The sequence below is a fragment of the Abramis brama genome (assembly GCF_963993115.1).
Source record: "Abramis brama genome assembly, chromosome: 15".
NCBI classification, from domain to species: domain Eukaryota; kingdom Metazoa; phylum Chordata; class Actinopteri; order Cypriniformes; family Leuciscidae; genus Abramis; species Abramis brama.
In genome coordinates this window covers 15,154,548-15,177,394 of record NC_139977.1, presented here as the reverse complement: position 1 = coordinate 15,177,394, position 22,847 = coordinate 15,154,548, and the positions used below count along the sequence as shown (strand labels likewise).

General features: G+C 39.7%; 1 protein-coding gene across 1 annotated transcript in view; it reads right to left on the bottom strand.

Moving 5' to 3' along the window:
* Positions 1-1,171: 1,171 nt before the first annotated feature.
* gfpt2 (glutamine-fructose-6-phosphate transaminase 2) overlaps positions 1,172-22,847 on the bottom strand; it is a 29,145-nt gene continuing 7,469 nt past the window's right edge. Inside the window, exons 7-19 of the mRNA XM_084136684.1 lie at positions 22,576-22,637; positions 20,731-20,810; positions 19,040-19,157; positions 17,949-18,112; positions 17,313-17,408; positions 17,068-17,165; positions 15,296-15,416; positions 14,625-14,782; positions 8,028-8,142; positions 5,489-5,616; positions 5,217-5,384; positions 4,286-4,447; positions 1,172-3,690 (exon numbers count right to left, since the gene is read on the bottom strand). Coding sequence (XP_083992810.1) covers positions 3,646-3,690; positions 4,286-4,447; positions 5,217-5,384; positions 5,489-5,616; positions 8,028-8,142; positions 14,625-14,782; positions 15,296-15,416; positions 17,068-17,165; positions 17,313-17,408; positions 17,949-18,112; positions 19,040-19,157; positions 20,731-20,810; positions 22,576-22,637 — 1,515 coding nt within the window. The 3' untranslated portion in view covers positions 1,172-3,645. The remainder of the gene's footprint in view (positions 3,691-4,285; positions 4,448-5,216; positions 5,385-5,488; positions 5,617-8,027; positions 8,143-14,624; positions 14,783-15,295; positions 15,417-17,067; positions 17,166-17,312; positions 17,409-17,948; positions 18,113-19,039; positions 19,158-20,730; positions 20,811-22,575; positions 22,638-22,847) is intronic.

Below are 22,847 nucleotides of genomic sequence, written 5' to 3'. Positions count from 1 at the left end.
TCTCGTTTTCGTCAGGTGATAAAGGTTCGTTGACGACAATATTTCGTCATAATTTTCGTTGAGGAAAGCAACACTAGATGAGAGCTGACTGGAGATTTACAGAGAAGTTAAACATCCCACAATTCCCACCACAACTGGAAAGACGTTTGATAAGTTGTGTGCCAAGTTAGACTGGAATGTTTCAAAAGGCAATTATTCTGTATTATTACTGTTACCATTTTCATCAGGACATTGTTATTTTTATTATAAATACAAGACTGTATTTATATGATTATATGAATAAATGCATAAAAAATGAATATACTATTTAAACTAGCTATATTTATTCTGGGATATATATAACTATACAAATTCATTTCAGTTAATTAACTAATTTAATAATTTACTAAATGCTCCAAACTGCCAAATTTAACACTGCCAAATAGCAGTCCTTTAACTAGTAAAACCCCAGAAAGGAACAGCTGAGCTCATTTTAACATGCAGATGGCAGTATGACGTTGAGCTGGTGTGGAAGGTAGATAAAGCACTTCACTCTAGAGACGGGCTCAAGCAGACTAAGAGAAACAGGATCACAGAAAAGCCATGCGTTGATACAAGCCAATTTAAAATGGAATAAACAGCCGATTATGTTTCTGTAACTTTAAGTGACTGTACAACTTTTTGTATAAAATTATAGAACTGTTTTTTTTTTTTATCTTTCAGGCATCCTGCAGATCTATAAGCCCAAGATCATAAAATTACTACACTCTTAGAAGAAAAGGTTCTATATAAAACCTTAAAGGGGGGTTCTTTCAGGCACCTCATACCATTCCATAGAACCTTTTATGGGTTCCCATCATGGGATCATTTTATAGATTTGGTTTTATTTAATTAATTTTGTTTTAATTAGTTTAATTGTAATTAAATTGTATTAATTAAATAGTTCGTAAACATACTTTATCACTAGACAAAAAATTTAAATAACCTGGTAAACAAGTATTATGTAACCATTTAAGACATTCCTCCTTTTGGGCATCAAGGGTTCTTTAAAATTGAGTCAAGAACCCTAGGGTTTTATATAGACCTCCACTGAACCTTTACTTCCAGAAGTGTATCTGTAGGAAAATGAATGAGTAAATAAATGAACAAAAGACAATAAAATCACACGGAATGATTTAAGTAACTGACACTGTTGCTGGTTGCACTTCATTTGATTTATTAGCGATCACTAATATAAAGCCCTTTTTGTCACAGCTGCTCTTCATGTTACAACCCTCAACCCATAACTTTAAAAATATAAAACAGATTTAAAATAGACGTATATGACAACTATGTATACCAGGGAAATTATGTTTAAACCATAAATGTTTGAAACTTGACAGGGACAATCACGAAGGATTTTGTCCCAGCAAGGCTGTAAAAGACAAAAAAGTTACACTGAGGGTTTGAAATCTCATTTCGGCACAACATATATAGATCATATAAAAATCACTGAAATCATTCATAATAAAAAAAAAAAAAAAAAAAAAGTCTAATAACACAATGATTGTTCCCACAATGAGTGCTTCACAGTCAAAGTAAACTCAAACAGTACAGTAAATCTTCCAGTGGAACCCAGTTATTAATATGATTTTTTCTCTAAAGCGATCGAATGCTGTATGTCAGTTCATGTGATTAACACTTGTTTGCTCCATCTGAATATTTGACATAATTTTAACAGAGTACAGACAAATGTGTGCAATGTAATAACAATAATGACAAATAGTGTTTCCTACTATTGAAAATTAAAAACAATTCACACTTGGCTTGCACATTCAGGCACTTCCACATCTAGGTATCACTTCCTTACCCAATCAACATAGCTAAAATCTTTGGTTCCTGCGATTGGTGGCACATTTCTTAAATACACAGATTAATTGTGCAGATTAAGGTATTGCACTTTGGTTTGTCAGAGGCAGGGGCGGTTCTAGGCCATTTTTAGGGAGGCTTCAGCCAACCTATCTGTCGTCTCAGCCCCCATGAATCTATAATCACCAATCTGAATGATCGGGCCAGTGGTGCTTGCTCTAGAAAGCTGATTATTTCCACATGTTATGTCTTGTCAGTTTAAACATTCAAGTCATTTTAAGCCATTCTAGTGCAAGATGCTGCAAAACAGAAATTGGTGCGGTACTGACGTGCTGTGATCGTTTCTGCACCAAATTGAGTTATCTTTTGCATCTTTTTGAGCAAATACACACAAAATTAAGTCAAAATGCCCATTTTGACGAGTATCCACATAAACATAGTCACATAGTACATAGTAAATGTAAACAGTTATGAAATAACTTAAACTGAACATCATATGCAATGTTGAATATGAGTCGTGCAACTGTCTGCTGAATGTGAGATTAACCGTTTCTATGCCAAAGCCATATCTGTTATAAATACTGCAATAATTTAAACTGAACATTATGTGCAACGTTGAATATGAGTCGCGCAACTGTCTGCTGAATGCGGGATGTCTTGTGTATGGTATGGTGTGTTATTTATTATTTATTCAATTAATTTTTTATTTAATTTAGATTTATTTTATCAGATTATTGCATTTCAAAGGATTGCATTTCAATTTCGTTGTACTTGTACAATGACAATAAAGACATTTATTAATTCAAAATACAGGATGTGTCAATATAAGGTGACATCATTAGGTATTAAAGTGAAAGCAGAATCATTGATAATCTGTTTTTCTTTTGTTGTTCGATTCACAAGTAGGCCTACTGTAAAGTGTTTAATTTGTATCCTTGTTTTTTTGTGTATTTGTTAATGGTTTATTCTTTCTTATTTTATATTTGACTATTTACTTGTCTTTAATGTTTGAACTTTATATTAGTTAGGCTAGTATAATTTTTTGCTGCGATCGTAAATTGGAATTGAGAATTGTGACGTTTCACAAGTATCTAAAATTAGTATCATAAGTTTACATAAGTCAAAATCAATGAAAGCGTTAACTTTATTTATTTATTTAGGCAAGTGGATGCTTTGGCAGGGCAAATAAATATCTAATAACTGTTTGACTAACCATTTTCTGTCAGTCAAACAGTGTACTGATTTTAACTGTACAGCAAAAAGACTGGTATCATTATATCATTGAAAACATTTTGTATTGACTTGGTACCAATTTAAGTACCGTAGGCTACTTCTGACTTACTATATAGTAATATAGTGGTGTCGATTTAAAGATGCACCACTTAGGCAATGGTCTCTTGGAACATATTCTCACCGAGGGCTTAAACCCCCCTGAGGATGAAATCCTAGAACCGCCCCTGGTCAGAGGTAAACATTAGACAGTTGTGATCCTTCAGGCTCAGCTAAGAGCTGAGAGAAAAGGGTGCAAGGCACAGTTTAGGGGTTCCCTTCATTTGCACTTGGATGCTGAGGCACTTATGTAGCAAAAGTTACTATGTCTCACTATCTCACTAAAATAAAATACCCCCACTTTCCCCCATCCCCCTCACCGGATCCATTCAGGTCTTGTGGCCTTTAGGGATTTGATCATAATTCATAAATACCCACACTTCCACATTCACACAGATGCAAACACATAAACACACACAATGGTAATTGCACTTCGGTGGTCAGTATTCTCCTCTTCTACCTTGATTAGTTCACATTTCCTGTGAGGAGCTACTCCACTGTCACAGATTTGGCCAGGTTCCTTGGGCAGTCCACCTGATGGGAACCAAACAAATAATAATATGTAATAAAAATACACAAAAATGATTCATCCATTTGCCTTCAATAGTTAAGTGTAAATATTATGCGAAGTGACAAATTAATTAAAAAAAATTATTATTATTATTATTCAAATTATATATTCTTTTTTTATAGTTAATCGTTATATTTAAAAGGTATGTCAGCTCTGTATAGACCCTTTTCAGATTTCCGGGGTTCTCAGAAGCGGAAGTCATCATAGTTGGGTAAACGTCTATAGCGGTGAAAGGGAGATGACAGCAAATATAATTTTGTATTTGCATTTGCTCTAACAGCAAAATAAAAAACCTGTGATAGCGTTTCCATGACTTTCCGAAAGAGGGGAAAATGTAGATTGATTACAGCAGTCAGAATAGAGAAAGATGTCAAATTCGCTGTCACTCCCTCAGCCTTTAATAGTTTTGTTAAATTTAGCATATGCTTTTATCAAAAGTGACTTACAACAGAGGAAATCAGTAAGCATGATACTCATTCCAAAATCGAGACAGTTAGTGGGATGCTGCCTTTTTTTGATAAAACTTTTAATAAATGAATAATGTAAATGTAAACGTACATCATATCCTCTGAGAACTGCCAGATGGAAAGACATGAGCTGCAGTGGAATGACACTGAGAATGCCCTGCAGACAGTCCACCGTTTGAGGAAGTTCAATAGTCTTATATGCCATTTTACTGATCTCTGGGTCGTCCTGGCAGCATATGATGATGGGGCGGCCCTAAAAGATATTCACAAGATATTAGTCATCACTAAGTGTTGGATTATTGGTGATATTTCAGAATCTGTAGATGTACACTACCGTTCAAAATTTTGGGGTCAGTAAGATTTTTTTTTTTTAATTTATACTTTTATTCCGCAAGGATTTGATCAAAAGTGACAGTAAATAAGTTTATAATGTTTCTAAAGTTTGCAAATAAATGCTGTTATTTTGAACTTTCTGTTCATCAAATAATGTTGAAAAAAAGTATCAGGTTTTCTACAAAAATATAAAGCAGAATATTAAAGATATTACAGTGAGGAAAATAAGTATTTGAACACCCTGCTATTTTGCAAGTTCTCCCACTTAGAAATCATGGAGGGGTCTGAAATTGTCATCGTAGGTGCATGTCCACTGTGAGAGACATAATCAAAAAAAAAAAAATCCAGAAATCACAATGTATGATTTTTTAACTATTTATTAGTAATGATGCTGAAAATTCAGCTTTGCCATCACAGCAATAAATTACATTTGAAAATATATTAAAATAGAAAAAGGTTATTTTAAATAATACAATATTACTGTTTTTATTGTATTTTTGATCAAATAAATGCAGACTTGGTGAGCATAAGAGACATCTTAAAATTTTTTTTTTTTTAAATCCTATCGACCCCAAACTTTTAGACAGTAGCATATAGGCTATTACTGGTGAACTGTTTAATCACATTATCTCCATATCTATATCATTATCTCTAAGATTTCACATGATCTAAAGTCTGATGATTGTTACCTGTCTAGCCGTGACCTGCTGCAAGGCATTGTGGCACTTTTGGTAGCAGGCATCTTTCATAATGATCATGATGACTGGCATATGCTTGTCGATCAACGCCAAAGGGCCGTGCTTCAACTCTCCAGCCATAATGCCCTCTGAGTGCATGTACGTGATCTCTTTGATTTTCTAAAGTGCACAAAGATCAAAAAAGTGTGCTTTACTTCACCACTCTTCTGATTATATGCTTGGTTATAATGCTTTTCTCTGTCTATATATTGCATGGTACTCACCAGCGCCCCCTCTAGGCAGGTGGCATAGTTATAGCCTCGACCCATGACCAAAAGAGACTTCTGATGGTGGAGCTCATCTGCAAGGCTTTTGATGATGTCATCAAGAGCCAGAACTTCCTTGATCAACTCTAAATGGATGACAATGTCAAAGTTAATATTATCTCACACTGCAATATACCGGCCACTACGACAATTATGTAACACAGACACACATTTATTGTTAAAATGAGCCAATGCACATTGGCGTTCATGAATTGCATCTCGCGCTCCGCCCCGCAGCGCGAGTATAAACACGGAAGCGGAAGCACGCACCACTTGTTTTTCGCTGAGGAGCCGAGTGGAGCCCAGAGTCAGCGGTGGTCCAGCAATAGTGGCAACAGGACTACGTCTTCCTTCAGGGAACGAGGGTTACATACGTAACCGAGACGTTCCCTTTCAGTCGCTCACGTTCAACGTAGTCGTACGTTACGACTGATTGGGATCCCTATTAAAACGCCACTAGTACTGCCACCTTCCAGTGCCTAGACAAAAGCCTCCTGATCCTCCCGCATATTGAGGCAGAGATAGGACAGGGCTTAGGCCAGGAAAGTCACTGCTGTTCCACAAGACCACTGGGAAAGTGTTACCTTTCATTGGAAGGCATACACTGCGGAAGCCACATTCTGCCCGTAGGGAGGTAACATGTGGAGAATAACACATATGGACTGAGGGTTTGAAAGTTTGGCGGCAGGCCGGGTGTTATTAACACACCGGGCGTGCTGCTCTGTCACGGCCACCTCGGGACTCGTCTATGAAGCCAGTGCTGAAGCGGTCTTCATTTGGAGGAAGCCGGTTATATGCGGCTGTGTTTGCCATATGCCCCAGGAGATTCTGAAAGTTTCAGTGGAACCCTTTCTCACTTCTATATAAGCACCGACCGAACACGTTCCTGCTGAGGGATGTGTAGAGCACGTCCACCTCCAAACCGGAAAAGAGATTCTCAGTCCGTGGACTAGTTTACTCTTTCCCAGTTGACCTGAAGACCCAAACTGGCTATGTAGCACTCGAAGGGAGGGACTTGTACTAAGACTTCGACCCCTCAACGCAAGAGCACAGGCATGGCCTGTTTTGTGGAAGGTTAGAGATCTGAATCAGAGGAAACTGCTCTTTCTTTGAAGTGTGCGTACCGCCGACTCCGCTGTTTTGGGACCCAGTGGCGGAACAGACACACACACAAACAAAGACTCCACCCGGCCCTCACCGGGGGGAGGGAGTGGATCGGTGACCAACTCCAAGAGCATCCTTCTCCTTCCCTGAGTGGCCTGCTCCTTGACCACTAAGGTGGACATCGCCAGACCGATCGTGCACGCCATGACACTCGTGCCCCAGAGGGTGAGGTCGGATGCAGTGCGGAGTGGGCTACCCTCGTGCATGTCCGGGCTACTGTCTGGGCTACCCTCGTGCATGTCCATGAGTGCCCTGGCCTGATAGACCTGTAGCAGCGCCATGGCAAACAAGAGGCGGCGGCTTGCCCACAGGCTTTGTAAGCTCTGCCCATCAGAATGGACGAGAACTCACAGGCCTTAGGGTGGAGATGAGAATCCCCTGTCCAAAAGGGGGATTCTCCAGCGGCCGCCGCCGGACACAGGTGCACCTGTGTCACGACAGACCGCTCCACTGGAGGGATAGCCTCGCAACCCTTCACCGCTCCTCCGTCAAGGGTAGTGAGGGGGGAAAGCTATTCAGGCAGTTTCTGGCAGAGAAATGGGGACTCCACTTTCACGCATGAAGGTGAGTTTCGATCTCGACACCGCACGATAGTCATATTCTCGCAATGAGAACATGAACTATTCACAAAAGCTGCTTCAACGTGTTGTATATATATATATATATATATATATTTTTTTTTTTTACAAACACGTGATACAACTATTGTGACCATCCATTTGGGGGGACAGGGAACGATCGTATCCAGAAACGCACGGATGGAATGGCATCTTTTTTTCTTTTTTTTTTTAAAAGATGCAAACGTACCCGTGTTGCTCTTTCAGGAAATGGGACCCATCACCAGTGCCGGAGCACACAGGGGAATGACCACGGCAACACTGAACAGTGAACTGAAACAGTGAAGCACTCACTTTTCCGCCCTCTAACCAGCCGTCAACAAACACAGAAATTTGATGCTGTTAAAACAGCAGTTAAGAGCTCAAAGCTTGCGATCACCGCTGCACTCGCGCTGTAGAACCACCAGCACTGGGAGAGTCTTCCTAGAAGAACACCGACACACTTGCTCGTTGTAAACAACAGCACTCTTCAGAGACATCGACACCGATCGGCTCCGAAGCGAAAGACAAGTGGTGCGTGCATCCGCTTCCGTGCTTATACCCGCGCTGCGGGGCGGAGCAGAGCGCGAGATGCAATTCACGCATGCCAATGTGCATTGGCTCATTTTAACAATACTCAAAGATGACAGGCTCCCTAAGCGTGATCCCAATCAGTCGTAACGTACGACTACATCGAACGTGAGCGACTGAAAGGGAACATGAACACACACACATACCTGGCAGTTTTTTGAGGCCGTTGATGATCTCCAGTCTTCTCGGCTGCATTGAGAGCCTGTCTTCACTCATCATCAGACCAAACATGATCAGAGACACAAACTGACTGGTGTAAGCCTGCAGATGATTAAAACAAACTCGATTCATAAGCAATTTGTTGTACCAAAAAACAAAAAATACACAAGGCACGGGGGAGAGAAAAACAACAATATAATATAATATAATATTGAACCAGCATTCAAAATTGTGGGGCAAGTACAATTGTTTTGAAAGAAATTAATACTTTTATTCAGAAAGACTGCATTAAATTGATGCTTTTAAGACTTTGTAAGCCCATCTAGATCGGTCCAAAGGCGGCATCCGATAGAACGGGTGAAGGTCTCTGTGCGTTACTGTCTTTCCGCGTGGCAAAGTAACTTCATTCCATTTAAGCTTTTATCTGACTCGATTTTAGGTTAGATTGCCATTTGGTTATTGGTCAATTATATAATAGTTTAGCAATACATTTGATTGTTCTATTTAACTCTTTACTTATATTTTACCCGTTCATTTTAGGAAGCTATGTCGCTCAGAGGTCCTCACGCCTTGTTTAACGTGGGTATCACGATCACAAGTTTGCCAGCTTCGGTCACCAAACAGAGGTAGTTGCTATATACCTGAGATCGATCGCATTCACGCTTACACAATCAAAGATACTTTGGTATAGCCCCTGTGATTGCATACACTTGAAATTAAAGTAACGTTTACTTCAGTAGAGGTATGGCCACTACTACAGATATAAGTCAACCAACTTTACTTCTCTTATAATAGCTTTGGATTGGCCATGCCATGGTTTCCCATGTACACTTATCTAAAGTAACATTAAATTAAAACAGAGATAAGACACACCCAGATTTAGGTTGGTCAAGCAGCACTTTTGCTGCCCTAAACGGAAATTCATTTCTTGTCTTTGCAAAACACGTACACTTGAATTAATATTCATGAATTAATATCCAAATATTAGTCGCCACTAATCTGACGCAAAACTTGTGGTAACATACAAATCCGTTTAATCTTCTTGGGAGTCAGTCGGAATAAAATCAAATGTAACAATTTATTATGTCAGGTAATGTATCATGCCAATTTCATAATCAGTTCAAAGATAATAAATACAAAACATCAAATGCTCTGGAATAAAGAGAGAAGATGCAAACCTGACATCATAAAATACATTTGTAATTCAAATTAGCCCGTGATGCGGAGTGTATGCAGCCACTCCGCATCACGGGCTAATTTGAGTTACAAATCACCACGAGCCTTCTTCAGCATCTCCCTAAATAGTCCAGGCAAAATAGCGTTTTACGACAGACTAATTGTAAAAGAATTTTTTGCAGCTTAGATCATTTCTATGAGGTGTCCAGAACAACATACTAAAAGTCCTAAGAAATCCTAGTTGAGGAAATATGTTAAATTCTCATCAATCCGAGATGTGTGCCAATAAGGCCAGGCAACAATACACCCCAATGGGGCTATTTTTTTCCTTTACTCCTATCAAAATGAAACTTTACACAATGAAAGTACCCATGAAAAGTACATTTTTTTGTATTACAAGTTTCTTTGAAAATGAATTTTAATATGCAAATGAGCTATACACTAATCGAATATGCCCAAAATACACCCAAATAGGCTTAATTTTTTCCTTTACTCCTACCACAATAAAACTTTACATAGTAAAAGTATACATGAAAAGTAACTTTTTTTGTATTACAAGTTTTTTTTTTTAAATGAATTTGAATATGCACATGAGCACCACACTTATTGAATATGTCCTAATTTGCATAGGCAGAAACACCATTCATATGTATGACAAATACATTGGCCCAATCTTCATTCAATCATCCTACTGCCAATGGGTAATGCTGCTTTTAAACTGGCCTCTAACCTGAAAACTGCCTGGCTTGGTAGTACCTGCCAGGGGTATAACCCCCTCCGGTATAGTCTTCAGGGTCACGGAGGCACACAAGCCTCCCCACCATGACAAGGTAGCAACAACAGGGGAGGTTTCTTTTTGGTGTTTTTTATTTTAGTTTCTTTTTTCTTTTTTTCTTTAACTAACCTAGATATTGCTGTTGCTAGCTTCTCATAACACCGCAAAACTACTTTACAAACAGTTGAAGTCTGATGTGTGGCCCGTCTGGTCTGAAATACTTGCTAACTACAAAAAGAGAAGCAGTTTTGGTACCATACCAAACCATCTTCTTCCACTTATCCGGGGCTGGGTCGCGGGGGCAGCAGTCTAAGCAGAGATGCCCAGACTTCCCTCTCCCTAGACACTTCCTCCAGCTCTTCCGGGGGGACACTGAGGCGTTCCCAGGCCAGCCAGGAGACATAGTCTCTCCAGCATGTCCTAGGTCTTCCCCGGGGTCTCCTCCCAGTTGGATGTGCCCAGAACACCTTCCCGGGAAGGCTTCCAGGAGGCATCCGGAACAGATGCCCGAGCCACCTCAGCTGACCCCTGTCGATGTGGAGGAGCAGCGGCTCTACTCTGAGCTCCTCCCGAGTGACCGAGCTTCTCACCCTATCTCTAAGGGATCACCCAGCCACCCTGCGGAGAAAGCTCATTTCGGTCGCTTGTATCCGGGATCTTGTCCTTTCGGTCATGACCCACAGCTCATGACCATAGGTGAGAGTAGGAACGTAGATTGACTGGTAAATCAAGAGCTCCGCCTTGCGGCTCAGCTCTTTCTTCACCACGACAGACCGGTACATCGACCGCATTACTGCAGAAGCTGCACTGATCTGTCTGTCAATCTCCCGTTCCATCCTTCCCTCACTCGTGAACAAAACCCCAAGATACTTAAACTCCTCCACTTGAGGCAGGAACTCTCCACCAACCTTTTGTGGGTGGCAAGCCACCCTTTTCCGACTGAGGACCATGGCCTCGGATTTGGAGGTGCTGATTCTCATCCCAGCCGCTTCACACTCAGCTGCAAACCATCCCAGTGCATGCTGAAGGTCCTGGTCTGAAGGGGCCAACACGACAACATCATCCGCAAAGAGCAGAGACGAAATCGTGTTGTCTCCAAACCTGACACCCTCCGACCCCTGGCTGCGCCTAGAAATTCTTTCCATAAAAATTATGAACAGAACCGGCGACAAAGGGCAGCCCTGCCGGAGTCCAACATGCACCGGGAAGAAGTCTGACTTACTGCCGGCAATGCGAACCAAGCTCCTGCTCCGGTCGTACAGGGACCGGACAGCCCTTAGCAAAGGACCCCGGACCCCATAATCCCAGAGCACCCTCCACAGGACGCCGCGAGGGACACAGTCGCATGCCTTCTCCAAATTCACAAAGCACATGTGGATTGGTTGGGCAAACTCCCATGAACCCTCCAGCACCCTGGAGAGGGTATAGAGCTGGTCCAGTGTTCCACGGCCTGGACAAAAACCACACTGTTCCTCCTGAATCCGAGGTTCTACTATCGGCCATAATCTCCTCTCCAGTACCCTGGCGTAGACTTTCCCAGGGAGGCTGAGAAGTGTGATCCCCCTATAGTTGGAACACACCCTCCGGTCCCCCTTCTTAAAAAGAGGGACCACCACCCCGGTCTGCCATCCCAGAGGCACTGTCCCCGACCGCCACGCGATGCTGCAGAGGCGTGTCAGCCAAGACAGCCCCACAACATCCAGAGACTTGAAGTACTCAGGGCGGATCTCATCCACCCCCGGTGCCTTGCCACCGAGGAGTTTCTTGACTACCTCGGTGACTTCAGCTTGGGTGATGGACGAGTCCACCTCTGAGCCCTCAGCCTCTGCTTCCTCAATGGAAGACGTGACGGCGGGATTGAGGAGATCCTCGAAGTATTCCTTCAACCATCCAATGACATCCCCAGTTGAGGTCAACAGCTGCACACCTCCACTGTAGACAGCATTGGTAGGGCACTGCTTCCCTCTCCTGAGGCGCTGGACAGTTTGCCAGAATCTCTTCGAGGCCAGCTGATAGTCCTTCTCCATGGCCTCACCGAACTCCTCCCAGGCCCGAGTTTTTGCCTCCACAACCACCCGGGCTGCAGTTCGCTTGGCCTGCCGGTACCCGTCAGCTGCCTCAGGAGTCCCACAAGTCAACCAGGCCCGATAGGACTCCTTCTTCAGCTTGACGGCATCCTTTACTTCCGGTGTCCACCACCGGGTTCGGGGATTGCCGCCTCGACAGGCACCGGAGACCTTACGGCCACAGCTCCGAGCGGCCGCTTCGACAATAGCCGCTTTCCGACCAAGTAGTTACAGGAACTTAGTTCTAGGAACTGTCCACTTTTAAACAGTTCTAAGAACTACTCTCCCCCAAACTCGGTTTTGCTGTTTGCGTTCGCACTGGCCAAGTGGCCATAGGAACTGGTAGGAGGGGTAAGGGAGTGACGCAAGCATGGTGACTTTTATTTTGACGGAACGACGGACCTTTATTTTGGCGGCGCTGAGAATGCCAGAGCAAACAATGCTCGCATTCTCTGTGTTTATTAGTTAGTGATCTGTCTAACAGTACTGTTTAATATGTTATTAGATAGAACTGTTATAGAAAGTATGCCGTGTGGTTGATGTCCAGTGTTGCTAGCTGGGCAGATAAACATAATCATGTTTGGCTTGGTCCCCTCAAAGTTGCGTTGGATTTCCTCTTCAGCATAAAGGTTTAGAGACCCATCTATCACTGTTTTCCATGTTTGTATAGTTACTTTATGGAGTAAATATATAGGCTATAATCTGTGTGTTTACATATAGCTTTTGGCGGGTGCTGGTGTTCCGCGTGCGTTCGGTCAGTCAGCGTACACTAACGTCACGGGTAGTTCCTATAGTGCTGGTTTAGACCCTACTCTGAAGTAGGACCTAAATTAGTTCCTCCAAATGGAGTTCCTAGAATTAAAATCGTTCCTAGTTCCTGCGGTGCGAACACGCCGACATCCGGGTACTTTAGCCAATAGTTCTAGGAACTGTGAAAAGGTTCCTCCGGTCGGAAAGCGGCTAATGGAAGTGGAGAACATGGTCCACTCGGACTCAATATCTCCAGCCTCCCTCGGGATCCGGTCGAAGCTCCGCCAGAGGTGGGAGTTGAAGATCTCTCTGACAGGAGACTCTACAGTACTCTACGTACTCTACAGTTTTGGTGTCTGGTAAAATTATTTTAAAGAGCTGGAATGTCTGGAAAGTGTGTCTATCTGGTTTTTCATCTGTCTTCTGTGTGAGAGTGAATCGTTTAGTTGGTAAGAATGACTTCTGCCTGTAATCTCGTAAGCTTACCAACAATACCAATCATTTGTAAATCTACCAGCCCAAAATTTCATCTCACCACATTACTAATGACTAAGATGGCTATTCTGACTTTCTTTTGATGTTATCTGTGGGGTAATGTCATTAGGTAAGGCTTGTTCGCAAAAAAAAAAAAAAAAAAGAATTTTGAAAACAACTGGAGGCAAGATTGTGCAATCAATTCTTAAGGTCAATATAAGTCTTTTTGTGGCAAGTAACCCAGGTGTGGCAAGTGACTGTTTATGCATAGGTTAACTTACTGAATGGACATGAATGTGTTAGTTATTTGGCCCCTGTTTTTTCTACTTGTGACTTTATGGTTTCCCAGCCATAAGTCAATTAGGCCTAGTGTTGAGCTCATTTGCATATTTAAAATAGATTTTTCAAAGAAACTTGTAAAACAAAAATGTTACTTTTCATGTATACTTTCACTCTGTGAGGTTTGATTGTGATAGGAGTAGGGAAAAAATAAGTCCATTAGGGTGTATTTTGGGCATATTTGATTAGTATATTGCTCATTTGCATATTCAAATTCATTTTCAAAGAAATTTCTAATACAAAATGTTTTACTTTTCTTGTAGACTTTCATTGTGTAAAGTTTTATTGTGGTAGGAGTAAAGGAAAAAATTAAGCCTATTTGGGTGTATTTTGGGCATATTCGATTAGTGTATAGCTCATTTGCATATTAAAATTCATTTTCAAAGAAACTTGTAATACAAAAAATTGTACTTTTCATGGGTACTTTCATTGTGTAAAGTTTCATTTTGATAGGAGTAAAGGAAAAAAATAGCCCCATTGGGGTGTATTGTTGCCTGGCCTTATTGGCACACATCTTGGATTGATGAGAATTTAACATATTTCCTCAACTAGGATTTCTTAGGACTTTTAGTATGTTGTTCTGGACACCTCATAGAAATGATCTATGCTGAAAAAAATTATTTTACAATTAGTTCTATTTTTGGCTCCAAAATGAGTTACTTTGCCTGGACTAAAATACTCAGACAAAGGCAGAAACCTCTTTTCAAATGTAAACATGAGTGGGAATTTTCACTAAGCACCGTCAGGGGACAGTTAACAAGATATCTCTAAACTCTCCACACCTTATTACCTTTTTGGTTTACTTCACGAATTTTAAATTGTAAAAATGTAAAAGTTTTACTGTATTATTGATCAAATAAATGCAGCCTTGGTAAGTATGACAATCTTACCAACCCTAAACATTGGACTATAATATAATATATTATAATATTTGTATGTTATATACTAGTTATATACCTACATATAGTTTTTTTTATTATTAGTCTAAGATGTTAATTCAGTACCTTAGTGCTGGCAACTCCGACCTCAGGCCCAGCATTGATGTGAACTCCACAGTCGGTCTCTCTGCAGATGGAGCTGCCCACAGTGTTGGTGACGCCCACAGTCAGTGCCCCGCGCTTCTTACAGTAGCGTAGCGCCATCAGAGTGTCCGCTGTTTCACCTAACCAAAAGCATATCAATATCATCATAAACTAATATCTTTATCAGCAGCAATGACATGCATGTGTTAAGTGTATATCACAATAAGTTTTAGTAAAGTGCCACAGCTAGAAGAATATTTTATTGCTCCAAGGGTGCTCTTTTAGAAGAGAATCGAGTTCTCAGAAATGTTTGCACTCATATTCAAATATCTGACTTTTAATCGCAGACTCGACATCCTGACAAATAGGAGCAAAGTTTGAGACATCCTGAGACCTCTTATGAAATTCATGGTGTCTTTTTTCTTGGGAGAAAAGGAGGTAGGAGACTTTCCATTTAATCTCATTAGCATCTAGGAGAAACAACTGAGATATCTGTGTTTTTTCTGTGCTGTGGGCATCTGGGTTTCGGGAGATTATATCACCTCATGCACTTACTGTTGTGTAATTCAGTGCCATATCAGTTCAAAGGTCATTATTATCAACCCTTTCTGGAATATAAATCATGAGATTGACGGTAAAGAGCTGCACTTTACCCGACTGGCTGATGAAAAAACAGACATCGTCTCTGAAAACTGGCGTGATGCGGTCTAGGAAATCGCTGGCCAATTCGACCATAACAGGAAGCTCAGTCAACTCCTCAAGGATCTGACGTGTCTGCAAAGAGAATCAGAGATAATTCTGTGATGTGATCATGTGCTCAAATAAGGGAAATGGACAGCCAGCTGGTCATTGAAATAAAGCTCTTAAAGAAGTCCTTCAATTTGAAATCGGACAGCAGTCAAATATACAGTTTAACGATTCATGTACAGTACAAAAAAACTTTGTTTTATGCATTGTAGCATGGACTATAAAAGTGTATGTTTAACGCATGTTTAATCGTGTGATGCATATGTACTAGGCTACTTGCACAACTACTTTTGCGTTCTACTTATTACAACTCAGGAGTTTCCGGTCACAGCGTTCAGCGCACCTACATTACTCAAGAGAATGCAGATTATTACAATGTTTTATGGCTGTCAATTGATTAAAACAACGAATCATGTTCTCTGCGTTAACATGGATTATACTGAAAATGTTCCTATAAATATATTTTCTTTCCAACTGTGCATTCTGACAGCATTTTGAACTGAAACTCATTTAAAATAAAAATAAAAAACTGTGTTCATCGGAGAGGTTCAAGAACCTAGGACTTTTTTCGCACTTGAACCACAAATACACAAGTAAAAATGTTTTACTGGATTCGAGGAGTTTTGTGGTTGAAAGTAACAAATCCTTCCCTCGCAAGTCAATTTGACCCCCTTTGAGGAATGAATGGAATGCTTTTTTAGGGCTTCGGGTCATTTTGAGGGTGGCATAAACATGTAAATTACATACAGTGAAATGATTGATAATGAAAAATGACACAGAATAGTGATTAATATATTTAATACAAATAAATAAAGTTTCATACTGATCTTTTTCATCGCGGTCACTAGTTTAGACAAGCACTGACGTCCTGCGGTGAAATAATTGCGTATGTTTAACAGCCGCTGCTTTATCAGATCGGCTTGGGTTGGATTAAAACCTCATGTTCTGTTGAGTTTGGAAAATTCTTTACACAGTAATCATCAGAATATCTCTTCGCCTGTCTCTGAAAATGTCCAGATTTTTAATCTTCTTGGGGACACTCATTTTAAGTGGCGTTTACCGTTTAGTCAACTAAGTGACTACAGCACATTGAAAATATACATAACTGGAAATAAAAGAGTTGTACTATTCAAGTGCGTCACAAAGCTCTGTGCAAGTAGTCTATTGTGCCCATTGATATTTATGGTTATACCAGTATTGTTGTGTCTTCTATTTATTTTCATAGTGTTGTTAAAAAATAAATCTATATTAAAATAAATGTTTTCCTGTGGCAAAACATGAGGGCAACTTTGTTTTAGACCATACATGGAATAGCGATTTGTAAGAGTTAGTGGGGGGATATTTTGCTAATTAAATGATCGTGCAAGAGGAATAGCATAATAACTTTATTACTGTATGCCTGGTCTCTCGGTATCATCACAGTGATTTTTTATTATATTTTATGTGCAGTAAGATGATTTATAAGGTTTACAACATTTCAGTGTGGATGATCAACTTTTGGAAAAAGATAGTGTGGACAGAGAGCATTTTCAAATGAAAGCAAAGAGCCTTGTAATGAAAATGGATAACTATATTAGCAAGTATACAAAAAACAATCTCATTCTTTCATCATTTCATATATGAATGCAATAAAATATCTATCTGTTATGCTCCAGACAAAAAAAATACAAAAACTCACTGCTACTCCCGCATGGTAACTGGTTCCACAGCCAATAATGATCAAGCGTCTGCATCTCTTGATCTCCTTTAGATGGTCGGACAGTCCACCAAGAAGAACTGTGCACAAAAATAGACATGCTAACTAACTGATCTGAAATAATTCTACGATATCAAATCAGGCAGCACTTTCAGGGATGTGCTACAAGAAGTAGCCTAATTTAATTTGACATGAATATTCTGGCAAAGTGGAAGGTCATGTCGTACCTATGTTGCTGTCAAAGCAGATTCTGCCTCTCATGGTGTTAAAGACAGATTCAGGCTGCTCAAAGATCTCCTTCTGCATGAAAGCCTCGAAGTTACCTAAAAGTATGAAACGGTGTTAGCTCAAAACCAAAACCAAAGTGCGGCGTGGCATTCAAACTAAAGACCTTGCAGACAAAGACCTGAAGAACTGATACTGATATGCCCATTTGACTGGAAGTTCTCCAAAACTGTTCCTTTTTGTTCCTCTGCAAAACTAACAGCAAATGCATTTGCTATGTTATTTGGTACATAATGACCAAATTAACTTTTAGATGAACAAAAAACAATCTGCCAAAAATTTTCTGAAATGTAGAGCATGGCGCCAGCAACAGCAAAGTCGTGGGTTCAATTAGAAGGTAATGCAAGAACTGATAGAAATGTATGAAACATAAGTCACTTATAAAAGCGAATGCCAGATGCAAAAATGTAAATGCAGATATCTGTTGCATCATGAGTTATGGTAATATTTTCACCTGTTAGTTATTGTATTTGATGCGTTATCTCTTCATTCAATTTTAATTCACTAAAAGTTTTTTTAATTATTCACTGGTAGGGTGTTTTAACCATTGTTTCGATAGTGTTAGTGTGATCTGGGACCTTTCATGATCTGCTGGAGCTCCATCTGTAGGGTCTGAATGACACGGACATGGTCTTCCCCAACTTTACGCTTAACACGGTGCACAGACAACTTCCCCTCCACCACCACGGCGACGTCATCGTCTTCCAGATAAACCACCTTGTTGGTGTGCTCAATGATGGCACTGACAGAGAAAAATAAAAGTAAATCACCATTTACTTTACTTTTACTACCACAATCACATTTGTAATGAGGTTTTGTGTTTAGCAGGGTTATCACCATATAACTTAGCAACTGGTATGACCTGTTTAACCAGGAAGTCTGCAGTCTTTAAGGCTTCGTATTGTCAATATTATGTTAATGCTCTAGATTCAACAGTGTAATATCGAGGGCTTGGAGCCAGAGGGGCGTAAGTGGCTTTTGACAAACTTTACAGCAGAGACAAAACTAAATTTTGACCACACTTTGACTTCTATGGACATATTGGGCGTATCTGCTGAACAATGCTGAAAATAATTGGTCAAAAGGGGAATTGATTTAATAATTAACACTTGAATAACACTTGAAAAAGTAATTCATTTTCATTTAACTCATTAATTAATTCATTCATTTATTTATTTTTCATTTCACTTTTCCATTCTGGGCATCTACTGAACAGTACAGACTGTAATAAAAGTCACTGAACTTGCTAAACACACTTCTGATTGGCAATTCATGAGTTGTTCAATTTATTTCATTACATTCATTCATTTTTTTTTTTCAAATACTCTATACAATTGACAGTTCTCTCATGTTCTTTTTACTCATTTCACTTTTCTTTTGTGTTCAACCATTTCAATTACTCTGTGAGTCTATTCATTGACAACATCCAAAGAATCATGTCGCGTCTTATATGCTTTTCTGTTCACTAGTTTGTTTAGTTCTACTCACTGTCCACTGTCAGAGCATTGTAGAACTCGTATGTGTGAGGAATACCCTCACCTGTATGTATTTTTCAGAGCCAGAAGGGCGTAAGTGTGAACCTTTATTTTGATATCAATAACTCATATTCGCCCAAAATGCCACTTACGCCCCTCTGGCTCCAAGCCCTCGATATGTGCGTGTATGTTACCTAGCATCAGAGGCAAAGTAAAACTCCACCGCCAATCTGTCATGGACTGAGTGCAAGGCATTGGTGCTGTCCCCTTGGTTCAGTAAGTTTTTCTCCTGTTCATCTTTCCTGGAATCACCTTAAGGAAAAGGGAAATAACAATCACACTTATTAACATCTAAAAGTACATTCGGTAAAATATAAACAGAGAATTAATTAAAGTCAGGTGATTTAATATACAATTAAATGACCATTTCTGTTAGCATACAGTTAAAATATTAATTAAAAATATCTTAAAATGAAAGAGAAAAATAGATGTTTTTTTAAATGTTTAAAACCATTTTAAATATACAACAGTTTGTTTTATACTTCCACGATGTAATCATATCACATGCTCACATAAAAAGATAATCTCAGAGCATTATGGTTATCGCAAATAGATGATGACGACTGTCATCATAAAATACCATATTTCAAAACCAGGCTTTGGCAGGATGCCACACGCATTTCCAATAACTCGGCCAAAAATGTGCCAGAGGTCAAAACGATGACAATGTTGCCTTTTGTCTTTTTCTAAAGCAAAAACTTTGCTTTTTGTGGCAAAACTTTATGGCCAAAAGTATGTGAGACCCCCCTCAGTTTAGTTTAGTTAGTCTCCTCAATTCCAGTTAAAGGGATAGTTCAGCCTAACATGAAAAATCTGTCATTAATTACTCACCCTCATATTGTTTCAAACTCGTAAGACTTCCGTTTATATTCAGAAAACAAATTAAGAATGAACCTCATTGGTTCTCACACGAAGCTACAATACCATTCAAAAGTATGGGGTCTGCAAGAATTTTGTGTTTTTGAAAGAAGTCTCTTATTCTCACCAAGGCTGCATTTATTTGAACAAAAATATAGTAAAAACTAGAATATTGTGAAATTGTAATGGGTGAAGTGGCTGCAATACAGCGCATGGCTAAGGAGTAAACAACAAAAACAGTATTTAATAATAATCCAACAAGAACACGCAGAAGATCTCTGGAGTGATAGTATAACAACCACATAAAGACGTAAACGAGAACCAAGAACTGAAGGCTTAAATATACAGACGGAAAACAGAAGAGGTGCGTTAATTAGGAACTACGGAAAATAATAAGAACAGGAATTTTCTATTTTATTGTATTTAAAATGTTATTTATTCCTGTGATGTCGAAGCTGAATTTTCAGCACCATTACTCATTGTCACATGATCCTTCAGAAATCATTCTAATATGCTGATTTGTCGCTCAAGAAACATTTCTTCTTATTATTATCAATGTTGAAAACTGTTGTGCTGCTTAATATTTTTGTGGAAACCTATTTATTTGATGAATACAAATTTGAAACAAACAGCATTTATTTGATATAGAAATATTTTGTAACAGTATGAATGTCTTTACTGTCAATTTTGTTCGACTTTATGCACCCTTGCTGAATGTATTACTTCCTTTCCAAAAAACAAACAAACAAAAAAGTCCCCAAACATTTGCATACAGAACAAATCCGTCTTAGAAGAGTGCCAAGATGTTAGGGAGGACTAACTCACTATTTATGCAAATACTTTTGGAATTAAACATTTAACAAGCACATAAAGAATGGGTGTGGTGTCTTGGTGTTCACAAATGTATTTTAATGAACAGAACTGGTTTGAGCAGATGAGAAGAAAGGTTTATGTGGGCTGGACTTACCACAGTTGTACTGGACGGGGATCTCGTCGGTAGAAAGCTCATACTGACTGCGGACGCCAATAAGCAGCGGGCTGCCCCTCCTGTTTGAAACAAGATGAGACAGAGGGATAAATTTGCTATCGACTGCTTATGGAAAGCATACTTTGTGTGTGTAAGAAAGGGCAAAAACATTTAATCTCCTTTTCCCCTCACATTAAAAAAAGATTCTTTCGTTTCTATGGCACAACAGCACACCTGCAGGACATTGCCCTAGTTTCAATGGACAATCAATGGACGGTGTTAGCGTAGCCCTGCTGTAAACAAGATCCCTGTGTTCACCCTCTCCCTATTTCATCATATCCTTGTTTAGGTCCACCCCCCTCACCACTGTTTGAGGAAATATTTCAGACCTGTCCTTTACATGCACCACCTATCTTTCTTGGCGCAGCCCACAGTCTCTTATGCTGACGTGCCAAAAGCGTCCACGCTGGAGCAGTTTCTCAGTGCTTGCTTTGTTTGAACTGGTTGGGCAGATGCATTTCAGTGTGCATAGCAAGCCAAATGTTCACTATCCTAAGAAGTTTGTTTTGGATTCTAATTCCACACCGGATGGAAGTTTCCTAAATGAACCATGAACAACAAAATGCTGAAACTCAGCAGCGCACTTTTGAGATTACTTAGCTTTGGTGACACGTGTAATCAAATGATAATCAAATGAAGGTGAGACAGGAAGTATGAGAATTTGGAAGTGATGTGCTAATGTTAATCCGTTGGAATGGATTCTTTGGGATGGACAGAGCAATAAACGTGGCATTTAGAACTTAAGACTAATTACATATTTGTAGTTTTATTATTTTATAAAGTATTTATTAAAATTAGCTATTATTTTGTACATTTTCAGTATTCATTTTAATTTGAGTTAAAAAGTCATTTTGTTGTATGAATATCTGAACATATTTTACATATGCTTCTGCTTACATAATATGCTATTGCTTGTTTCTGCTTCATCTTCGCATGTGTATAAAATCTATATAGATATATAGACGTTCAAATCAAAGTTTGTAGTGTTCTGATTCACCTTTTAGCTGCTTAACTTGTTGCATGGCTTATAACTCTTTAACAAAGACTATTTTAAAATACCTATGGGAAAAACTAATGAAAAAAAAAAAAAAACCTTCCAGAACTTTACAAATGTTTTTTTAGGGCTATCAAAGTTAAAAATGTGTTTTTGTTTTTTAGTTCACACAATAAAAGTCAATGGGGTCCTTGGCATCAAAGAGTTTGAAGAAACACCACTCACAAATATTCCAAGCAACATCCCCCCTAAAAGGTTCCATGAATAACCTTTCCAAACAGTCTCTTACTTGTAGATGGTGCAAAAACAACAACATAATTTTTTGTCTGTGCAGAAACCCCCACTGATGGGTCTTGCAACATGGCCTGTCTTAAAATGTTCCCTCCACAGCAGGACAGAATTGACCAAAACCAACAACACATTCGTCACAATCAGCGATGGGCAGATGGGAATAATTAACTTTGGTCTTGGCCTCATTCGACTCTCAATTATATATACAGGGTCAGAGTACCAACCAAGCATGGTGAAATAACCCTTAATAAACACCTTTGTTATATCCCTGATTCCTGGACAGGCACAGCTTTTTAAGGACCCTAGTTCCTTGTCTTTAAATGCGCAAGTGAACATCATAAATCTTTTCTGACGACAGCGAATTGTAACCTTCTGGCTCCTGTTCACTGGCACGTAGGAAAATAATGGGAAGGAGTTCATCTCAGAAGATGGAAAGAACAAGAAAGGAATGAGGAAACCTGAGTGCGTTACAGTTCAGAGAAAGCATAGCTCTTGCTGACCTGGTGGCAACAGCCTCTCCTGGGAAATGAATGCTTTTGAAAACCAGAGCAAATGCCCCTTCCTGAGGGAAGATAGAGGAAAAAAAACATCAAATGAGACAAATGTTCATTGGCGAGGCAGAGGAATAGCTATGATACAGATCTAAATGGAAACATCGTCATTCTGTTGAACAGGCAAAGGTAGGGTCTCGTGTTTCTTCGCCAGCCCACCTCTGTAGCCCAGCTGAGGATCAGGCCTGAAGCGGAGGCCCAGTGAGGTGGAGGGGCATCGG